The 23,467-nt window shown below is 35.6% G+C and overlaps 1 protein-coding gene across 1 annotated transcript in view; it reads left to right on the forward strand.

Annotated features, from left to right (window-relative positions):
- Negr1 (neuronal growth regulator 1) overlaps positions 1 to 23,467 on the forward strand; it is a 786,904-nt gene that overhangs the window by 600,719 nt on the left and 162,718 nt on the right. The window contains exon 6 of the mRNA XM_076862295.1: positions 14,464 to 14,615. Coding sequence (XP_076718410.1) covers positions 14,464 to 14,615 — 152 coding nt within the window. The remainder of the gene's footprint in view (positions 1 to 14,463; positions 14,616 to 23,467) is intronic.

Consider the following 23,467-nt stretch of genomic DNA (forward strand, 5'->3'; position numbering starts at 1 on the left):
GTTGATACTTTCTTCTTCCTTGAACCAGTAGGCTCATTCATACCTCTTCAACTGCTCTTATCAAGGCTTCTAGGAAGCTGTTGGCTAACTAGAAGATGTCATACAGACGTAAGGATTATTATCCATACTACACATAGCTTGCTTCAAAGTTAGGGAGGGACAAATTCAAGAAAAATGTTAGGCTGAGTCATATTAAATTGCCATATTTTAGTAAAATCAGAAAAGCCAAATATTGGCAATTCCATATAGTTGAGTTGAATGGGGTTTGTTTACTCAGATCCTAGCTCAAAATTAATTGAAACTAACATCCAAAGAGAAAGCTGGCAAAATCACACAAGGACTTACAATTGCCATGATAGGTAAAAATGGATTCGATAAGCAGTTCCTTTGATTTTGAAATTGGAATCAAAAAGTGGTTTGTGGAAGACAGTCTCCCACTTTAACATTGGACTTGATGCTCTGAATACCTCACTGTGGGTTTACCTTAAATTTTTGCAGCTATTTTATTTGCAACCTCTTATAATTTGGGTTGTTCAATTCTTATTCTTTTCACTAATTAATTCATGCTCTTTGCTAATTCTAATTGGGGCTTTGTGGTATATTTTTACAATACTGAGAATGAGATTAAATGATCTGTGGTCACCCCCATTCCACCTATGACATTCTAAGTCTTCAAATATAGCCTTTGTCAGATCCTCATAACCCAGGTTGAAAAATGGTCAGTTTGTGATTATCTACATGTACACACATCCAGTAGAGTGCTCTCAAAACTTGAAATGTGTGGAACTTTTTGTTCAAACATTACCTTATTTGAGAATCAGTATCTGTGAACATAGCACTTCCCTGATAGATGTGGGGTGAATGAAGCCTCAGTTCCACCTATCTACAGCTCCTCTCAGCATGTCCTTGCAATACCCCTCAAACCCCCAGTTCCCTACAAAAGAGTTTAAATACACTGACTTACATTACTTTACCTGTCTCCCAAAGTCATTTTTAATATATGTTATTAATGGAATAATAGGTAACCATCAGAATTATTTGTCACCCAAGTGAGAGCTCCTTTCTTAAAGGCCAAATTTTTTCCAATACTTTGGTGTCCTGGATTTTTTTTTTCCTGTTGTATCTCCCTTTCCCTTTTCTAAATTCAGATACCATTGTCAAAAAAAAAAAAAAAAAAAAAAAGACTGCAATAACTCTCAGTCCACATTCTTGGCCTACACTGTATATAGCAAGGTTCCTATTTGTACCCATAATCATAGCTTCAGTGATTTTTTTTTCCTACTGGGATGACATACTACAGCTTTTATTATATTTTTAAAAAAAGTTTAAGAACTACTTGCTAACAAGGAAAAAATAGATTGGTTCTCCCCAGTCAATGTTTTCCCCAACACACTCACACACCTAGGGAAAATCTAGCAGCTGTGAAAATCAGATGCACTTTTGAAAGGCAAACATGTTTTCAGTTCTGAGTGAAGTATATGCATTTATCATTTTCTCAGTTTTATATAAGGAATTATTCAAATTTTCAAATATTTATAAATAATTTCCTTTCCAAACTATTGTAATGCAAAGTATATGTAGAGAGAAGGACTCTGGTTGCTGAATGGTTGTGACTATATTCCCTAAGGATTCACTATCAAGTTCCAGGCTATTCAAATAGTTACTTCATCAAAAGGAAAAACTATCTATTGCTATTTGAATAGCTAGTATTCTAAGTTGCTAACAAATATTAACATTTATTCTCATAACAAACTGATGAGAAATATACTATTATTTTTATTAGATTTTGCTTGTGGAAAACAAAACACAGCATATTTTTTAAGTCATTTGTACAAGTTTTTGCAAGTTAGTGGCAGAGGTGCGATTTAAATCTAGGAAATCTTGCAAAAGAACCCATGGATTAAACCCTTCTACTATGGCACTGAGTGTAGGTCATGGCTCTGCAGAGTTTATCAAAAATAATTGGAAATGTCAGTGATAAATACCAAAGGTATAGGCATTTCAGTTCGATTATGGGTTTGCAAACTAGGCTACTCCTTATACAGATACTCACAACTTCCCAGTTTATTTAGTCAAGGACACAGAAAAAAAATGGAATGAAGTGCACACATGGCAGAGACAGATACAACACATTTCAGAATTGTCTTCTTGATCTTTGAGACCCTGTCCAGGAGCGAGATGCTGTCAGAGACCCTGTCAGAAGGAGGAAGAGTTTTTTGCAAGCTTTGGAGGAGTTCTGTTTCCCAGAGATCTTTGAAAGTCTTTAAATTCTTTTTTTTTCATTTATTCTACACACCTCTTTGAGCTTACATGTAGAGTCAAAAATAATTTACTTCACTTTTTTTTACATGTTAGGAAATGTTAATAAATATACATTTATTTTAAATCAAGTTTTTCAAAGTCAGAATTTCATCCAAATATACAGAAAACAAAGGCTGAGCCTGGACATCCCTAGCCTTTTTTGCATGCAGTTCTTCACCCTGTAAAGTCCATTTTCTATGTGCTGAAAATAATCAGCTTGAAACCCTTTTAAAAAAGAAACTCTATAAAATTAAGCCCACTTTAAAGAAAATAAAGAACTATATTCTTAAGGAGAAAAAAACACTTTCCAAGTCTTTAAATTTTTTTTTTCTCATTTATTCTACACACCTCTGTGAGTTAAGATTTGCTGATGAAAAATTTAAGACACAGGGGAGTTAAAATAACCAGTCCAAGAGCATTCACTTTAAGTTGCTTTCAAAACACATTTTAGATTTGTCAACCTCACAGCCCCACATTCTTTCCCTTGTATCAGCTGTCATTGTTAGTTATCTATCACTAATTAACAAAGTAAACTTAAATATAATAGATTAACAGATCTTGTGGTCAGGAGTCCAGGAGTAGTTTGACTTGATGGTTATGGCTCAGGGGCTCTCAGAAGGTTGTCATCAAGAAACCACATGCTGCTGGCCATACTAAGGCCTGGTTTGGGTTGGAGGATCTGCTTCTCAGTGAGTTCATCCCATATGCCCAGCAAGCTAGTGCTGGTGATAGCTGTTGGCAGATGGCCTCAGGTAATTGCCATGTGGATATCTTCATAAGGCTACCTAAATGTCTTCCTAACATGGCAATGGGCTTCCTCCAGAATTAGTGATTCCAGAGATAGCAAAGTAGAAGCTGCTTTATCTTTTATGACCTGGTCACAGAGGCATGCTGTGTTATATATGCAATATCTTATTGCTGCTCAGGACAACTCTTTTTAATGTGGGAGGGGACAATGCAGGGACATGAACATCAAGAGATAAGAATTATTGGATGCCTTCTTCAAAGATGGCTCCTAATGTATCTCTATTATAGACTAATTGTTTTTCATATTAGAAATATCAGACATTTGATTTAGTTTATTGCAGTGTTTAGACAAGCATTTTGACACTGACTAAATTTATATGGTTATTATTAAAATATTACTCTTTTGAATAAGGTAGTCATTATTTAACTCTTTAATCTCTTTCAGCATACCTAGCAGAGACAGTCCCAGTAGTCTTAATTTTGCTGTCTATACATTTTAGGATTAGTAAAATCAGAGTTTGGCGATCCATTATAAGGAGTGCCAAAAATTTAACCTTTTCTCTTGAAAAATAGAGATGATTGATAAGAAGAAATATACTCCTTATATACAATAAAAGGACAATTCTAGAACATCCAATGTAACTTTAAGCCAAAAAATGTCTCTAATGATATAAAATTAAATTAATCTATTGCTTAATAACAGTACAGTCTCCTGGGATTAAGGTTAAACCATACATTGTAATAGACTGACATGTCAAAGAGTATTTCAAAAGAGGAAGTGATGTATCACTTTGTGAAGTCAGAATTACAATCTTGTGTTAGATCAAAGTGTTGCTATATGCTTATGTGGATGAATTCCCTCCTCTTCTTGATTTCATGAAATTCAAACCTGACACCTGGAAAGTTACACCTTCTGATTTCTTATGGCCAGTTTAACTGCTCCCAGTTTTTATGGGGCGGATATGATTTAGTCATTCCACAATATATAAATATATGAAAGCATCACAATGTAGCCCCCAATATATACAATAAATGCTCATCAATTAAAATAAAATGCTAACTAAATCATTAAATTTAAAATATAACTTTATTCACTTTGCCTGATCTTACGCAAAGGGCCCATTATAGCAATGCATTTTGGAAATCAATTTCAACATTGTTTCTTTTTTAATCCTTCATCATAATTCAAGATAGGGATGCAAAAGTTATAAATATTATAAATAGAAATTTCTCTTATGAATGAAAAACATATAATAAAACATTAAAAATTATCAATGTATTAGTCAAAAACTAACATGCATTTTAAAAATGGAATCTTTTGCATTTGATAGTATGGCAAGTATACTATCTTGACTTTTTAAGTAGCATGGTTCAAATTTAGTCCATGCATTTATAAATCATTCTTTACAACACTTTTAGAGAAAATGTCATAACTATTACCAATTTACCTTGGCGAAAAGGATAAGATGCTTATGTATATAAAGCCTGCATGAACAAACATACATAATATATATCAGGAGACAGTATGTAGACTGGAAAGGGCCTACAATCAACCACATAGATGACCAGGTGAATGTGAGATTTCATGTTAGACAGTGATGATTTTTCATTCCTGGTTTTACAGAGGTAATAATTTGAGATATCATAATTATGTCAGTGACCATTCCTCTCCTCCTGCCTACTCTGTTTTTTGTTTTGTTTTGTTTTGTTTTGTTTTGGAGGGAGTACTGGGAGATTGAACCCAAAGACATCCTACTATTGAGGAACATCCTCAGCCCTATTTTGTATTTTTTTTTTTTTTTGTAGACAGGATCTCACTGAGTTGTTTAGCACCTCGCTTTTGCTGAGGCTGACTTTGAACTAGCGATCCTCCTGCCTCAGCCTCCCAAGTACTCAGATTACAGGCGGGCACCACTGCACTGCACCCAACTCCTCCTGCCTACTGTCTAGGCAGTCCATAAATTTCATCTGTTGAAAGAATTTAGTAAGGAGTGTCTTCTCTACTTAAATTTTTAAGGAAATCAGCAGAATGAGTTAAAATATTTCTTTGGGTCTTCAGTTATCTTCTTTCTCATGTACTTTATTCATGTCAAAATTATCAACTCATGCCAGGCACGGCAGTGCCTACCTGTAATCCCAGCAACTCAGGAGGCTGAGGCAGGAGGATCGAAAGTTGAAAGTCAGCCTCTGCAAAAGCGAGGCGCTAAGCCGACTCAGTGAGACCCTGTCTCTAAATAAAATATAAAATAGGGTTGGGGACTTGGCTCAGTGGTTGAGTGTCCCAGAGTTCAACCCCTGGTACCCTCCCCCGCAAAAATTATGAACTCACCACATTTGTATAATGCACTAGGACTTTCAAAACACTGTCATATATGGTAGCTTTGCAAAATATTTACATTGTATATTTCACTTACAAAGAGTCAACTCTTCACAACTGGGGTGCTACTTGAGAGAGGAATTAAAAAAAAAAGTATGAGAAGATAAACATGTAAAGTACCATACAGAGCACAACTTGGTGTTTTACTCAGTACCTAAGCTGGAAAAATACACATGATGGGAAATCCATACCTTGCTGCTCTTTCAGCTGCTCCTCACTCTCATATATCTCAAATAGTGTATGCATCTGTCCCTTCCTTGTGAGAGTCTAACATTGAAGGTGTATGTTTAATAGCATAGCTCTAAAACAACCCAACAATGTCATCTGCTCCTCAATAATGGACAAGCAATGGTCAGCAATGCTTTTTGTAGTATACCTATGAATAAAATGTAATTTAATTTAATTTTAGGAAAAATTAAGAATACACACATTCTAATTTTTTTACTTATTTGTATCCTAGTATATTATAAATGTTAAATGCCATACAGTAGACAAAACTATAAAAATGAGATAAAATTACAGTATAAATGAACTCTTGTTATTTTCTCAAAATCTAACACATCATTTTCTACTTATTTTAGGATTTTTGCTCTCCATTTTGGAGACTGTTATAAAGTATGGTAGCTTAAAATAAGACATTTAAGAACTTTTCAAAGGCAATTTTAACAGCATGCAACTTTTACCCTACTTGCTGACTTTGCAATCTTACAACATACTTACATATCTCACCCATTCCTTGCATAATTCCAACCAGTTTATACTTAAGGAATAAGCTATCCCTAAGAATAGAATGGGAAGTAAATAAAATTTTCTGATTCCCATGTCAGGATGTCTCCTATATTTTACACTGCAACTTTGATTATACAGAAGGAACAAGAAATATATTCTATCTGTCTCTCTCTTTTCACCTTTTCATGTATAAGATCATTCTTACGAAAGTTAGAAGTTACATGTTTTGATTTAGAAGGGTGTATTTTTCCTGGGCTGGGTGCTCTGACAAGCACCCTAATTCCAGCACCTTGGGAAGCTGAGGCAAGAGAATGGGTTGAGCTCAGAGGTTTGAGGCCAACCTTAGCAACATAGTAAGCAAGACCTGGTCTAAAAAAGAAAAGAAAAATTTCCTGCTAACTTATGATTTTACTTCTTCATTCAACAAATATGCCTTGGGCACTTATCATCTGTGAGATAATTTGAAAATTTGAAAAGCAAATAAGTTCCTGCATTGAGGGATCATGCATTTTTAGTGTTATCTTATTTTTATGTAATGTTATGTAATGTAATGTAATGTGATTCTGATGGTATTTCATTCCTTTTAACCATCAGTGTCTTATCAGTACAAGTCTCATCATTCCCGTGGAGTCCATGGAGGTAAAGAATAAATATGCAAAGCAACTGACAGCATTTCCTCAACTGGAAATTGGACAGCACATGTCCATATGAGATACAAATGCATATTATTATGTTTAAAATCTGGGCCAGTCAAGCAAAGAGGAAAGTGGACCAACTCCATATTGCATTCCCTGACTTAGAGAGTTTAGAATTTGTCATAAAAATCAACAAAATGAAATAAGCACTTAGAAAATCCTCAGGGAATTTTTAGTCAAGTCCTGTGAAAGTGCACAGAAAGAGTCCCTTCAGTTCAAATCAGAGGATTAAAGAATGCTTCAGGACAAAGGTAGCTTTCGTACTGGACATCAAATGGTGAATAATACTTTCGACCATTACAAGGTTTGAAAATAATCATGGGCAAGGGAAGAACATGATCAATTTCAAGTCAGCATTGTATAGAGATTTTTTTTTAATGCCTTAGGATGCAACATATGAATTCAGGTGTAATAAGAAGTAAGACTAGCAAGGCACCTTAGAGAAAGGCTTGAACAGTCTGAAATGTGGTAAAGCATTCAGACTGGTTTCTGTGGCATTCAGAAGCTATTGAAGGGTTTCTCAAAGTAGTAAACAATGCAGTTCCTATCAGAATGTTTCTTGAGGCAATTGGGGGAATGGATGGGAGAGGTAAAATAAGGCTCAAACTGGAGTATAGGCTGTGCAACTATAAAGCAAGAGAGAGAAGTGGTAGTGTTTATTTATTTCAGTAGCCAATTAGATGGGGCAAGACAATTTGAAGATAATTTCAGCTTTTTATCCAAACAATACAGTGAGAATGGTGAGTCCATGAGGGAGGCTGAAACTAGAAAAATGGTGTGGGAAGAACCATGATGAGTTTGATGTAGGACAGATTAGAATCCAGGTATTAATATTGCATATAGAGTCCACCAGTAAACACCTGGAATTTGGTTGCTTTCTTAAAATTCAGTGATCATTACAAATAAATATCTGACCCTATCACTTTATACATGAGGCCTGTTCATAGTTCTTTACTGTCCCTGGACCGAGTTCTAACAGCACAGAATGGCATGGAAGGCCTTCACACTCTAGCCCCTGTTTACCTCTCTGGCTATGAATCTTGTTATTCTACACCTCACAACTTGAACCATTGGCCATAGTGAGAGAGTTTTAGTTCCCAAGTTGCACATGCTTGCTTCCTTTCATGCCTCTTCACATGTTGACCCCTTTGCTGAAGAGCTTTTCCACACGATCCCATCCCTGGCTCCCCTGAGCTGTCTGCCTTCACTGACTAGTCCTTTCCTCTCCATGCTGATGCCCCCTTCTCCAGGAAGGCCACTCAGAGCCTTGTCTATTTGGGGAGGTAGCTCTATCAAAGCACTTATTAAAACATCCTCAGCTTCTTTTACTTGTCCCATCTCACTTTTAAACTCTTACCTGGGAGCGAGGTTTCTCCTTGTTCACCATCACATCCCAAACACCTAACATAGTATTTAGATGGAAAACAAAATATTCACACAGCTAGATCCTGTCACTTTAGATTGTGGGACATTGTAAACCCAGCCTATGTTTGGGGAAAGGAAAGTGGATTCTGTCGCTCAATTCTGTCTTCCTTTGTTGTAAACGTAATCTTTCCAAAATGGTTGTGTTATTATTCTGTGGGGCGAAACTTGACATTAAAACCATGGACATATTGATATTAGAAAAGCAGTTCAAGCAGAGGGGAGAAATTCAGGTTGCAGGCCAGGTTGTCAGGGATACGGGAACTCACCGCAGTCAGGGGCGGCTTGTCACCTGCACTGCAGCCTTTGTTTATTCGATGTAGGGTTAAAAGGGATGATCCTCCCTCTGCGAATCAAACTGTCACAAGTAAAGCAGTCCAAAAGTCTCTTATCTAAAATTATGAATTTCATTAAAATTGATAAAGTAAACAAGACATACATTTTAAATAGCTTAATAAAGTCTAGAATCATTAAAGTATCCTAATGTATTATAATAACATTAATTTATTCAAATGCACAACTAAAGATAGATACCCCTTGGGGCTAAGACAGCGATGCATGATATTCTTCAGTCTGTTCCTAGGAATAAATGATATCATATTGTTTTCAAGCCTTAAGTATCCAGCTACACAATAAACCAATAGGTTGCTATAGCAGCACGTTCACATAAATTTTCATTTCTCTCTGGTTTCCAGCAGTTCTTATTCCTCCCCCTTTTTACTCTTATTTTTCTGTTATCTACCCTGCACATCTGTGAAAAGTCTAGATGAGGTTGATAATGTGCATGTAATTGGTACTGAATTTGGCACATCTTGGAATCATGATGCCATGATCTTTTCAGTCACTCTCTAGATCTTTTCTTTAAAAATAATTTCCTGTATGCTCAATATTTAATATTTGGCTGCCATCTGAGAGGAAATGTATCTGTTCTGTCTAAGAAACAGACCCTATCATCGAACAATAATATCACCTATCATAATCTAGTGCCTCCCGCACTTGATATATATGTGCATAGATATTACACATTATATATTTTTAAAACATTCTTACATTAACATTTTGCTCCTGGGTTCATTTTTCCCATTTCATAAATGAAAAAACTAAGAATTAAAATATGTAATAGCATAATACATGGGGAGTCAAGCATGCAGCACTCACTGTGTCCCTACCTATTAAGTGCCCAGCACTATTGTACTATGTGTTTGGAATACAACAAGTAGCAAAACCCTTCAGAAACCTTGCCATAAAGGAGTTACACTCTAATAGGAAAGATGGACATTAATCAAAAATCACACAGATATATGAAATCTTAGAACTGAAATAAGATTAGAAAGAAAAGTATTTGATATTATGCTTATGGTTTGGCCAAGTCAGACACAATGCAATCACTCTACAGCATCACTAGAACTTGAACTTTAGACAGGATTTTAGAATTATTCTAGAATATTGCATTCTTATCCCCTAACTAAAGTTGCATTCTTTGCCATTCTTGATTACATTCAGAGTATCCACATTGAGGTGAGATATTCCACCATGCAAATATTTAGTAAACCTGGGGAAGGAAAGCAAACCATAATAGGGTTTGATGCATAGGATATGTGGACTGGGAGGGAGTTGGAGGAGAAAGGAGGGGAAAACCCATTTTGTGCTTCTCATCTCAGGTTTCAAGAAGTCCAAGAAACTGACTCCCCTAGAGGCTGATGAGAGTGACTTTGAGAAGCTTTATTATAAGACATCATTAAGCACCAAATAGTCATGAGTCCTCTGACAGATTCATCCAGATAGCTAGCTGAATTGAAGCCTTTTGTTTGACTTTCTACCCCATTACGCTCAATCCTTGGATGGAACCTGACTTTCTTGGCATAGATACCACACACCTGTTGGCTATTGAGATCCATTGTTGTTTTGTTTTGTTTTTTCTCTGCCTCAGTTTGCTTTAAGAATCAAATTTCTTAAAGCACCAAAATTTCTGACTTCTATCTCCAAACGCAAATACTCAAAACTTCAAATATCCATGTTTACTCCTTATGATTTGAATACTAACTGCTGTTGTAAGAGGATACCATGGTCAGAAGACCTGCATTTCAACCTGCTAATTACCAGATGGTAAAAGATAAATTAGCTTCATCTCTCTAAACTTCAGTTTCCTCATCTTTAAAACAGGACTACATAGCACCAATATTCTAGAATTGTTGTGAAGTTTAATTGATATATACATTTGAAAATGCTTACATGTTTTCTGAATGTTAATTTCTTATAATATTTTTTCAAACAATTTTTTTAAGAGAGAGAGAGAGAGAATTTTTAATATTTATTTTTTAGTTTTTAGCGGACACAACATCTTTGTTTGTATGTGGTGCTGAGGATGGAACCCAGGCCGCACACATGCCAGGGAGTGCACTACTGCTTGAGCAACATCCCCAGCCCAATTTCTTATAATCTTAACATTGAAAATTTTGGGGGTATAGTGCTGAAATTTTTTTTAGTATAAGATAACTTCAGCTATAGTGTATTGAGAACAACTACCATTTTCCACATATAGAAAGCCTTCTTCCTCACACTGAAAAGACTAGAAATATAATTATAATGCAGAGCCTATATTGTTTATTATTATTCCTGACCTAGAAAGACAGATAGGGAACAATAATCCCAAAATGTTGAGTGAAGCTAGATTTATATATAAAATGAATAAGGTACATTTATTTTTGCAATCCTAACATTGGTACTCATGGCTATGTGGTCAGATTTTCTATAGTGATCTTGTTATAGGTTCTTCTAGTCATCTTGATAACTACAGCCTGCAGGAGTTAAGACTGTAAGCATTTCATGAGTCTGAAATGTAGTATCTCTAGTTATTAGCATGCTTTCCATGTGCTACTTTTGACTGACACTAAAAAATATAGGGGGACTCTTCTAATTCAGAACTAGTTAGTGGGTCGGGCTGTGTCACTTATGAGCTGGCAGAATCTGCTGGCAAAGCAAATAGCCTGCAGTTTACAGATTTATGAGACATTGGCAAGAGACAAAGGAAGAAAAAGAGAAATGGTCCTCGATATGGAGACAAACTTCTATTGGTGTCAGAAGGCAGAGGACAGCAGGGTCTACAGTAATAGAAGGATCTATAGCCACATTCCCTGTGGTGAAAATGCAACAAAGAAGAGTGACCAGGTATTTCCAAGTAAGCACCACATGCTGATAGAGAAAGGGATACCATGTCTAACTCCTAACTCAGTAGAAAAAAAAAAAAAAAATTAGAAAAAAAATAAAAGGCTATAGGACAGCATCTTTCATTCTGTAAGTCAATATGAGAATGATTCTTTTTGTAGACAGTATCATTACTGACAGTTATCTTGGAATAATCTGTTTCAAAAAGAAATGTCATCAATTAAAGAACATTTTTATTATGTGCTTTTAATCAGATTAAGGACATACCTACTTCCAGGTGTGGCTCAAATTTCTACAACCAATAACTCAGGGTGGGTATGTTTATCTATAGTAAATGCCTCTTTCCATGTCTGACTCCTCTGCTTGACTTTGACCTTCTCAAGGGCAGAGTTCATGTGCTGCCTGTCTAGTCCCTAATCAGTCACCATAGAACTCATCTTTATAACAATGGAATGTATATTTTCTGAATTGATTTGAATATTTAAGAAAGTCCCAAACCCAGATCCTTTCAAGAAAATTACAGTGCATCCTCTGGAGATGTACATCATCTCAGAAGTCACTTGCCCTCACAGTCAGCTTTGCAAAGGCCCTCCCAGTCCTCTAGCCGGTAAAGGTAGGGTCTTGAGTGATATCTGAGGAGTCCGCTTTTAACTTCTCTGATAAGAAAGCTTTGGACTTCTCTGATAATCTCAGACAGGAAGTTCCCCTGAGAAAACAAAACCCTCCAGGGAAGTTTTGTTGTTGTTGCTGTTGTTGCCCATAATCACCCGTGTGGCTGACCTGACTAGCTGGGGTTGGAGCGCTAAGTGACACTCGGTTAAAGGTACACACAGTACTGCTGGCCAGAGGTCCAAAACAGGCTTTCCCAAACAGAGTATGGATGCACCGTGTGACTCAGCAACATCTGAAGCTTTCCCTTCAGATATATTTAAGGGCAGGGAATCAAAATCCAACTCAGAAAGACAACCATTGGGCGTGTAAGCCAATAGCAGGATGGAGTGTCTGAAGTTGACATGGAGTTTCTGGGCTAGACCCAGAGTCTAATCATTGAAGATCTGATCAACTCCTTCTTAATTTTTTAGCACCACAGCAATCTTGTTTTTTTCAGGGAAGGGGTACAATAGGGGTTTGCTGTCAAGGGGGTTCCTAAGTGTTCTGGAATGTATCTACAATAGAAATGTTGGCAAACTGACTTGAGTCATAATACTTAAGCTGTCAGGACAACAAAACTGTGATTTTTATGCCTAATGTATACTTCTTAGATACAAACAAAGTTATTAATATAATGCACAAAATTATGCAATAAATGCTGTGGGACATTAGAGCAAATTTTTAGAGTCTTGAAATATGAGAAAGAGGAGAAAAAGCTGCCAGACTCATGATATCTGATGCCCTATTTTCTTTTATCAGAGTTGGGCATCATTAGATTTATTGCTTAAGCTGAACTTTGTTCAATATTTATTCAACTCAAAGTTCTGTTTATCTGATTAAAATTTACGTTTTCAATAAGTCAGATTCAGCTATTATATGAACTACAAGTTATTCCCAGAGTAGTCAAGTATGACTACTTATTTTAATCTGAATTTAACTATAGTAAATTTTATCTAAATCCAGATGCAAGTTACACATGGCAAAGGAGTTCACCTTACACTCTCAGGGGATGCCATTTATTAGTATCTTCATTTAGTACTAAACTGAACACAATGAATGAAAAGGGTAATCTAGCATGACATTTGTACTATGAATTTACATAGCCCATATTGTCATCAGTACGTCTCTTTCACAATAAATCTGGGATTAGTCAGGGAGAAGTTAACGTCTCATTGGCATCCTCATTGCAGAAGAATTCATGTTTAGAGAGAAAACATCTTAAAGAGACCACTGAAGAGGAACTTAATAACACCTGTGTTGGGAGACTATCACCTGGACTTTATTGGCCTTTGTGCTACTTTGTGTCTAAATACCACTATAAAGGACTAGGTATGATTCAAATATCAGAGAAAGTATATTCACATCGTCTTACCTTTAGAGGAGCTTAAAACAATTCAATTTTTTGTTTTGAAAAAAAAAAAAACTTATTTACATGGAAGCTGCTGGAGGGAACAATGCAAGAAAAGAATACAGAGAAGGAAGAGTCATTTAAGGAGAAACAGGAAAAAAGAGACAGGTCTTAAGGTGGGCCTGCATAAGAGGGAACTGGCAGAGAGAGAAGGTGTATAAGAGACAAGGAGAAGATTAAGAAGACAAAGAATGAGTGGATATGACAGGTGCTGACATGAAGCCATGCTACCTGAGAATAAGGGTCTCTGGTGCTAAGTGTGGAGAGAAGTTGTTGAGTAAGTCAGGGTAGAATCAAGTTAAACTGAATCCCATATTGAAGCTCAGAGAGGTTTAAGCACTTTCTTGGGCACATTCTGAAAACATGGTAGAGATGTGACTCAGCTTTTAAACACTATACTACTGTCTCTTCCTAGGTTTAATGTCCACCCAGGAAATTGTCCATCTGGGTGTTCCATGGCAATAGTAAAGTCATGTTGATTTTGGTCTTAGAATATAAATATCATAGTTGGAAGGTTAAGTTTCATGAGATTTGGCCAATTATGTTACCTGAACCAGCCTAGACATACGCTAACCAGCTTGCCTAGAAACCATCAGTTTCTAACTTAAGTGGCATCTTCTTATCTACTTCCATTTTCTCTGTCTTGACTTTAATAGATGAGTTACTATCACTATGCTGTGTTTAATTTCCTATAAAACAAAACAGTGCATCAACGGGGCCTGTGGATATCCAAGCTCTGTTTGTTATGTAGCACAAATTATCCCACAGGAACAGTCCACAGCTGTCAGGCAGTCTCTCCTCCTTCCAGTCTACCAATGCAAGGAAAATATAATTACATTGTTATCATCTGTATGCTAACCTCAGTGTTATCAAAACTGCCTATGGTTTGGCATACCTACCCCATGTAAGGTAAATGTGAAACTCATGTTCACGATACATATTTACCTAGACTTTATTTTGTCTTCTAGGCTCTTCAATGGCCAACAAGGAATTATTATTCAAAATTTTAGCACAAGATCCATTCTCACTGTTACCAACGTGACACAGGAGCACTTCGGCAACTATACTTGTGTGGCTGCCAACAAGCTCGGCACAACCAATGCGAGCCTGCCTCTTAACCGTAAGTAATACAGTGCTGAAGAAGTGCTCCTAGGGCCTCCCAGCGCCTATACAGTGGCATAGATGAAACCTAAGAGTGGAATGTACGTTGTAGAACTCATTCTGAAGTGACACATCCCTTACACACAGAAAACCTTGTCCCCAAACAATAGAGACATGTAAAATTTTGTAATTCCTACAGGAGTCTACATGTGCATAGAAAAATATCTTAGCGCTAAGGAAAAAAAAAATACATAAATAATAGGGCTAACAGAAATGTGACTTCTGAATGAGGACAGCTGCTTTAATAGGGTTTTGTTTGTATTTTGGGTTTTTTTTTTAAATGTGTTATCTTGAAGCATAAATTATTTATGGCTTGCTTTATTCTTGGTTAGTTTTCTTTAGACATTCATCTTTGGATAGCCAGAATTTCATAAGCCATAAATAAGATGAAATAGTAAGTAAGTAATGGTGGACAAAATATTTAATCCATACAGATAACATTTGTACTCAAGCCTGTATTTTGGAATATAGCTTAAGAGCTCACTAAAATAAATATTTCATTGCTAGTGTGTGCTAGTTCCTGAAAACTAGAAATGAATAAGAGAGCAAACACAAGGACCTGTTAAAGGGAGAGAACCTGATACCGTTTTCCTCTTCGATTAATTTTAGTGTGTTTTAGAAGCCAAGTAAGCAAAAAAAATGGTTGCAACTATAAAATATTTCTAATTTTCAAAGTGTGTGTTTCTTATAAAGCTCAGAGAAAACTAGAGCACCCTGTTCAATCCCACAAAGTTATCTGAATTACCCTTTTATTTATCTTTAATACTTTACAGTAACCTGACATGTATATTTATATCAGCATCCTGTGATAGTAAGCTATCCCTGAAAAATACACATGCTCTGCAGTTCATCACAGAAATGATCTTTTCCATTTTGTAGAAACAGGGATAGAATATATAATGTTCCTACTATGGGAAATATATTATCGTAAGTTTCATGATTTATGAACTTTGAATTGCCATGTCTTAGATATGAAATAAAATATATGAGTTTATATCACAGGTTTTTTTTTTATTTTAGCTTGATATTTCTTAATATTAAATTTTGAAAGACATTGTTTGCCATGCAATAACTAGAGTGTAATATGCTTGCTCTAGTGTCGTCCTTGAAAATGATTTATTTAGTATGATTATGAATAAGGGAAACCATTGAAGATGTTATAAAACAGTATGAATTCCAATTTAATATAAATATTGATACTTCTTTGGTATATTATTAATATTTTACATAGTTTAAATATTCAAGAGCCTAAAAGAATCAATGAATTTAAAAGGCTAAAAAAAAATTAAGGCTTTATAACATATTAACTTTTTGCTATTTAAATTTCTAAATCACATCCTGATTCTTCAAAACTGAAGTATTAATGAATGTGACAAATTAAGAACAAATGTCACTTATTTAAAATGACTATTTTATTCTAACAACCTTAACATTATCATTTGAAAATAATATGCTGCCAAAAGGCTTCTAAATGTGGAATATTTAGGATGGACTCTCATAATCTCTATCACTGATTTTCTGTCCATTGAGATGCAGGACATGCCAGTAAACTTCTTTTTAAATTTTGTTAGTAAAGTCAAAATGTACAAATCTTGTGTGAATTTACAAACATAGCCATGATATTTGATGAAATTCCTGTTTATTTAGAACTCTCATATGCACCTTTGAAGTACTCATTGCACTAAGCATTTCTATTTGTACTATAATAATTATTATATTTATTTTTTGTGGTGCTGGGATCAAACCCAGGGCTTCACATAAAGCAGGCAGGAACTCTAGCACTGTGCTATATCCCTACCCCCACTGTTATTTTTGTATAGTTTTAATCTTTCTGCCAAACCATGAGTTCTTTGAGAAGAATCAATGTCTGATAAACAGTTTTATCTCCCCTACCAACAAGCACAGTGCCTGCTATTTAATAGGTGATTAGTAAATATTTAGTGAATAAATGAATTAAACACTAAATAGTTGAATTAATGGATTAATGAGTAAATGAAGGAGTAAACTGTGTTTCAGCTGCAGAATATGTACTTGCAACCTCCAGAGATACAAGGCAATATCACTGTAATTACAAACAACACTTGCTAGCTTACTCTGGGTCTATTCTAATTTCTTTATGTGGATTTGTTTAATTCTCACATAATTTAAAGTTAGATTCTACAATTCCCCTCTTACAGATAAGGAAACTTACAGAGAGAATATAAATATGGCCAAAGGCCAAGTGGTTGGTAAGTGACAAAGTGAAAACTTGAATTCTGATAGTCTGACTGCAGAGTCCAGGCTTTTAACTAATACACTTCACTCTTTATGAACATAAAACTATCAAGAAAGTCAGAGATAATTTGTATCATTTACAACATGCTCTTCAAAATGTAAATCTCTATGATACAATAATTGTCCTTTCTATATGTTTTCATCAACTTTTCTTTAATAATTAGGACATTATTTAATATATGAAAATTTATTTTAAAAATAAATGTCCATATCTTCTTCCATAAGAACTCCTCTCACATCTTCAAAGTCTCTGAAGGAGAAAAGTGCTCAACCTTTAGAAAAATGATCCAAGACTAGAAACAAGTCCTAAACTGATCCAACATTGTCCTGTGACCTTCTAAATAACCTCTTTCAGTTGTTACAGGTCAATGCTTTCTATAGGTTATAATGCTAACTTGCCCATATCCTTGTTCAGGAAAAAGGAGGTAGATACCAAGGGACCCACCATCTCTATAGATGGTGTTATTTGGTATATGTTTTGAATAAGAAAATTTTCATGTTTTTGTGTCTTGTGTCCTTGAACAGTTAATAAGTCAAAGTCAGGGTAACTGGCAGTGTGGGCTACCTGCTATAATGCTGATTAGTAGCAAGCACTCAAACTCCAACAAAGTGGTAGCCACTAGGAATCAGCTGTTCATTCAAACTACTTAGGACAAACCCTGAGATTTACAATCTATTGTAACTATTACAATCTACTTCTCGCTTGTAATAACTCACATTTTCTAGATCATCAAAAAGATAAATGGCAACTGCAGGTCATAACTAAGATGATCACAAAGAAAACACAACGATTTAGAATGTGTGAATGGGGGTATGTATGCATTTCACATAGTGAGAGTCAAGTAGGTCTTGGTTGATCACACGCCTCACACATTAGTTGTGTGTGCCTTCGTGTAAGGTACCTAAATTCCAAATCTTCAGTTAACTCATTTGAAAAATGAGGGGGATAATAACAACCCCCTTTCAAGATATTAACTACTAGGAATGTTTCATTCATACACTTATCATTCAGCCCGGGACAAAGAAAGGCATTCAATATTGTAAACCATTATACTTGAAGTAATGTACCAGATCTAGCTTCTAATTTAATCCCATCCTTTTCTTAGTGCATTAACCAGACTTTGTGGCAGTAATTCAAGATTAAATATGATACCTGCAGTGTAGCAGTTTGGATAGGAGATTCAAAGAGTAAAGGCAGAACCAACACAATTCTATTTTGAGATCCAGATAATTCATTAACTGATAATGTGTCAAATATATATATTGACTGCCTACAATGTGCACAGCACTGTGCTAGATTTTGGCCTGGAATCCCAATCTCAAGGAGTCCTCAGACAGCTGAGAGGAAGGAAGGAAGAAAACAGGCAAATCTAAAGCAATATAGACAATGGTACTATGCTGAGGTAGGGAAGACGCTCTAAATCTCAAGGATAATGAATGGACTCTCATCCAGAGTATCTAATATTGATATTTGAATTATAACATCTTAGCCATTGTTGTCTCATTTTTCCGAAACAGAACTTTCAATGACTCAAGGAAAGCTATAGAGAAGATGCCACATGAGCTAAGGAAATGATTGGGTTGATCCTGGTATGAGAATGGTGTGAAAGAGCAAGCAAGGGGATGGCTAGTATGGAACAGTTCATGTAAAGACATGTTGGGATGAAATAATGTGTTTGAAGACACAATGGTATTTCCATATGGTTAAAGAACAAGGAGAAAAAAAGTACTGAGATATGACTCTAGACAAGTTGGCATGGATTAGGACAAGAACTTTATTCTGGATTTGGAGAATCACTGAAAGATACGAATGATATGAATAGATTTGTTTTCTGAAAGACTTTCTTAGGCGATCTGGATGACAAACCCAGATACTAAAACTTTGAATAATAAAAACAAAAGAAACTAAATGCACAGAAAGAAGAGCAGACGTGAGAGAGTTGAGACGGAATTAGGAGATATGAGTTGATGACCAAATTTGAGAGAACAGAAAGGGAGTTGCAGGAAGCTATATAATTCCTAATGTTTAGTTGGGGTGACATTAATCCAAATAAGAACTTAAGAGAAGGATTCAGGCTTTTAGTTTTTAAAAGGAGGTAGAGATTGAAAGAGGAGAATAAGTTCAATTTTAGACATATCCAGTTTAAGGCAATGCCCAGTAAGTAGCTAAATATAAAGTTCAGAATGGAGATATAGATTTGTAAGTCATCAGAATGGAGGGGTGATTTGAATCATGTGAGTAAATTTTATTTCTCATGGACATGAAAAGGTGACAAAGGATAGAAATAGAAATAAAGTCAGCATGGAAGAGCAGATAGAGGAGGAGAGGCATCCTCTAGAAGGATGCAGATTCAGTGTGAATGGAGATGCCAGAGGAGGTTCAGTGCTGTGGAAGGTATGGGTGGAAACTATTTCAGGAAGGATGGAGGGGCAGCAGTGTCCTTTGCTGCTGCGTCAGGCCAGAGAAAGTCTGAAAGTCAACTTCTGCCTGACCATTGGACAGTTATTGGTGATCTGTGCCAGAGGATCTCTGGGGAAAACTGTGAGTAGAAGATAAGTTTCCATGGATTAAAGTTGAATATGTGGATGAAGAAGCAAAGAGCTAGGAAATAAAGATGCCACTCTAGGAAGGAGTTGAGACCATTGCTGTGTTTAGATGCCCTGAAGCTGGTCTTCTCCGGCCATTTTGCTCATTAGCAGGTCCAGTAGCTGTGTGTGATCATGAACCTGAACTGCAGAGGCACAACACTTGGGCTTCAGTTACATAAATTTGTTTGCCTGCTGGTTTTCCACAAGCCTTCCTCATCTCCAGCTTCTTTGCCTCTTTTCACATCTTTCTCAGGCCCTGAAGAAATTAGCAAGGCCTGTGATTTAACACAAAGTCATCTTCAAACTCTTTCTTTTCAGGCTTTAGGTTGTAATTGTAAAAGGGACTACATTTTTTTTAAGTAGAAATTGTAGTGATTTCATCAGTGGGACTACTTTAAGTTACTTTAGCTAGAGTATACCTTGTCAACTAAGATAGAAGCAAAAAAAATGTGGAAAAATACAATAAAGCACATGGTGGAGATTTCTCATCATCTAGATCATCTGTCTAAAAAATTCTGAAGCATTTTTGCATTTAAAAAAAGTGAAAAATTAGAAGTGTAAAGAGAAAGACTATTCTGCAGATCAGTGTAGATCAGCCCTCAGGGCAAAAAAAAAAAAAAAAAAACTTTAAAAAAATCATAATTGATGATGACAGTGTGCCAACTATTGAAAATCCCTTATGAAGTAAAAGTTTGAGACTCAGAGTTATTTATTTTATTGTTATTTTTCATCTATGTGTTTTGCTTCTTGAATATGAGCAACAGAATAGATGATTCTTCAATGTCTGTTTCTTTAAGAATATGAACTAAATGGTACCATCCTGCCATCTATGGGTCCAATTCATCAAATATACACCATCATTTAAGAAGGAATTCAGTACCTAAAAAACATAAAGTCATTTCTATAAGTAAAACACATTGTATATGCTTTCTTTCTTACTTTCACAAAACAACAAATATTTACATCAGAACAGTTATCCTTTAACTCACCATCTTAAGGGAAATTGGGAAGAATAATTAATTAAGAAAGAAGAGAGCTACATAAACAAAGTACACAACTTTGGCTTAATATCACCTAAGACCTGAAAAGCGAAAATAACTGAAACAAATCTAGATTTAACATTAATGAAGTGTCTCCTTATAGTCCCCAAATAGATAAAATAATAGTATTGCTCCAATGGGTGCGTACCAAAATCCCCTGGATTACGAGTCCTAAGGATATCATAGGGGCTTTCTGGCTTTGAGTGTATATGCACTTATCCAAAGTAACAAAGCATTTGTCACAGAATAATACACATAAAATATTACATATAAAACCTTCAAAGAACTCACCCAAACCTTGTCTTTTATCTGTCTTAGCTATGCTGTGGATAAAATAATGAAGTTCTAACTTCCAGTGTTTTACAGAGTCAGTAGTATTTAATTCTCTAGAAAATCTCTTCTTATATTAAAGAATATTTCTTCACTGCCTATTTAATTTGATAGATACCTCCTATTTTGAAAAAAAAAAAAGTAAGTCAGTAGCTTGTATCTAAAAGGGAAATGGAAGAGGCAACCAGAGAATGTAAGAATTGGGTAATATGACAGCTTTTGCCTATTCAGATTCAACTGATGCAAGTAAATGGTATTTGTTGACTGATTTGTTGAACCTCAATGAACTCTACCTTTTGCAAGTAATATTTCAGCACTTTGCTTGCTTGAAATGTTCCCAGATGTTGGAAAGCTACTGTATAGGCTCTCTTGCTTTTTCTATTATAATGAACTACTCTGATTCTATGTGAAAAGAGATACCACAAATTTAAGTGATTCATATTTTAAATCAAATCTGATCTCCCTTCATGAAACTTAAAAAAAGATAGGGTTTTCATTCTGGTTGAAAGAGGCAGTAAGAAATTTAGATTTGGTGATTATTGACTTCCCTTGATGTTCTCATAATAAATGCTCAACAGAAATTGTTGGCAGTTGTAGGCAAATTCTGATATATTTCTGCAGGCCTAACAAGTGACACACACTATCAGCAGAACACTCACAGAGAAATAATTATTACTCAAATAACGAGTGTATACAAATTTGCTGAGTGAAGTTTAAGTGAAGGAAGAGGATTTCCCTTTCCCCTGTGTGTTTTTTTGTTTTGTTTTTTTATATTTTAATTAGAGACAGGATCTCACTGAATTGCTAAGTGCCTCAATAAGTTTTTGAGGCTAGCTTTGAACTAACAATACTCCTGCTTCAGCCTGCCAAACTACTAGGATTACAGGTGTGTGCCACCCTGCCTGGCCCATGTGTATTTTTAGGAAGATAGGTATAAAATGGTCATTATGTACCATACAGGTTTGAGATTGAAGAAGTCACAATGAGATTCTCAAGGTCACCAAATAGCTATGAGTGAAAACCTAATACAGATGCAATCAACATTTTAGTTGCACATGTCAACTGACAGAGTTTTATAGCTAGCTAGATAGTGACTCAGATATTACTAGTTGATTTTATTTCAGCTTTTAAGAAAGCAGTGAAATCCTGTCTTCTCCCAAATGCAAACCCCTACTATTCAGTCATGTGTCACTTAACAATGGGGATGTGTTCTAAGAAAAGTATCATTAGGCAATTCTATCATTATTCCAACAACATAGAATGTACTTACTCAAACTGAGATTGTGTAGCCTAGTACACACACACATACACACACACACACACACACACACACACACACACACTTACATGGCATAGCTTATTTCTTTGGAGCCATGATGAATAAAACAGAGATTAAATCAAGTGCAAGAGAAATGAATGATGTGATCTAGAGACACAGTCACCTGAGGTGTATGAAATGCTTCTAGGGTAATGCAGCACACTATTTTGTAGCCACTAGTTTTTTGTAAATAGAAGAAGTACATTCTAAAATAATAAATGATAAAATGTGTAGTAGAGCACATAAGCCAGTAGCATAGTCATTTATTAACATTATCAGGTATTATGTAATGTACATAATTCTATGTGCCACACTTTTATACTATTAGTATAGTAGATTTATTTATAGCATCTGAGTGATGCACTATGCTATGGTGTTGTGATAGCTACCATGTCACTAAACTGTAGAAATTTTTCAACTCCATTATAATCTTATGGTTCCAGTGTCTTCTCTGCAGTCCATCACTGACTGAAAGCACATTATGCTATACACGACTGTATAACAAAGAGAGAATTGGAGATAGACCAGTTTCCTTGGAGGTAACCCTGGTAAATCTTTTTCCTCCCTATCACACTGCACGGTGACATTGAAGCCCATCAAAGTGTCATCAAATTCCAGAGAACTAGATTGGAAAACTTGTGGGCTAGAGCAATTCTTTCACTTTATAGGTAAGGAAACTGAAGCCCCAAAGGGGTGAGTCAGAGCCTAACATCAGACCCCATAACTAGAGCTAGAACAGTTTTCCTCCCTTTGTTCCAACACTTCCTACTATATAGGGGAGCACATACATAGCTTTGAGTCAAGCAAAGCCTAGTTGAAACCATAATCCTACCTGAGGGATTCTGAATAGTTCTCTCAGTCTCAGTCTTTGAGCTTTACTCACCTCCCTTATAAAATAGAGAAGCATACTTTATATTTAGGGGTTTCCATGAAGATGAAATGAGATAGGACATACTAAATGGCCAATATGGGGCCTAATCCAAAACAAGTTCCCATTAAATGTTAATTTCCTTTTCTTTCTGATATTATATACAACCTAAATGTTGAGTAATAATCATAAGCAGGCTCATTTCCACATAACCCGAATAACTTTATAACCTTATTTCACTGTATATCCAAATTAACAGCATTTATTCTTTGATTCATTTCTTTATCTACCTCTATATATGGTTATGAAACTGTCTTTTTTATTAGAATTATTAATTAAATCAGCCATGCACAGAAACATTCATTTGTAATGAGTGAAAAAAAATGTGCAGG

This window comes from Callospermophilus lateralis, chromosome 7 (genome assembly GCF_048772815.1).
Source record: "Callospermophilus lateralis isolate mCalLat2 chromosome 7, mCalLat2.hap1, whole genome shotgun sequence".
Taxonomy (NCBI): Eukaryota; Metazoa; Chordata; class Mammalia; order Rodentia; family Sciuridae; genus Callospermophilus; species Callospermophilus lateralis.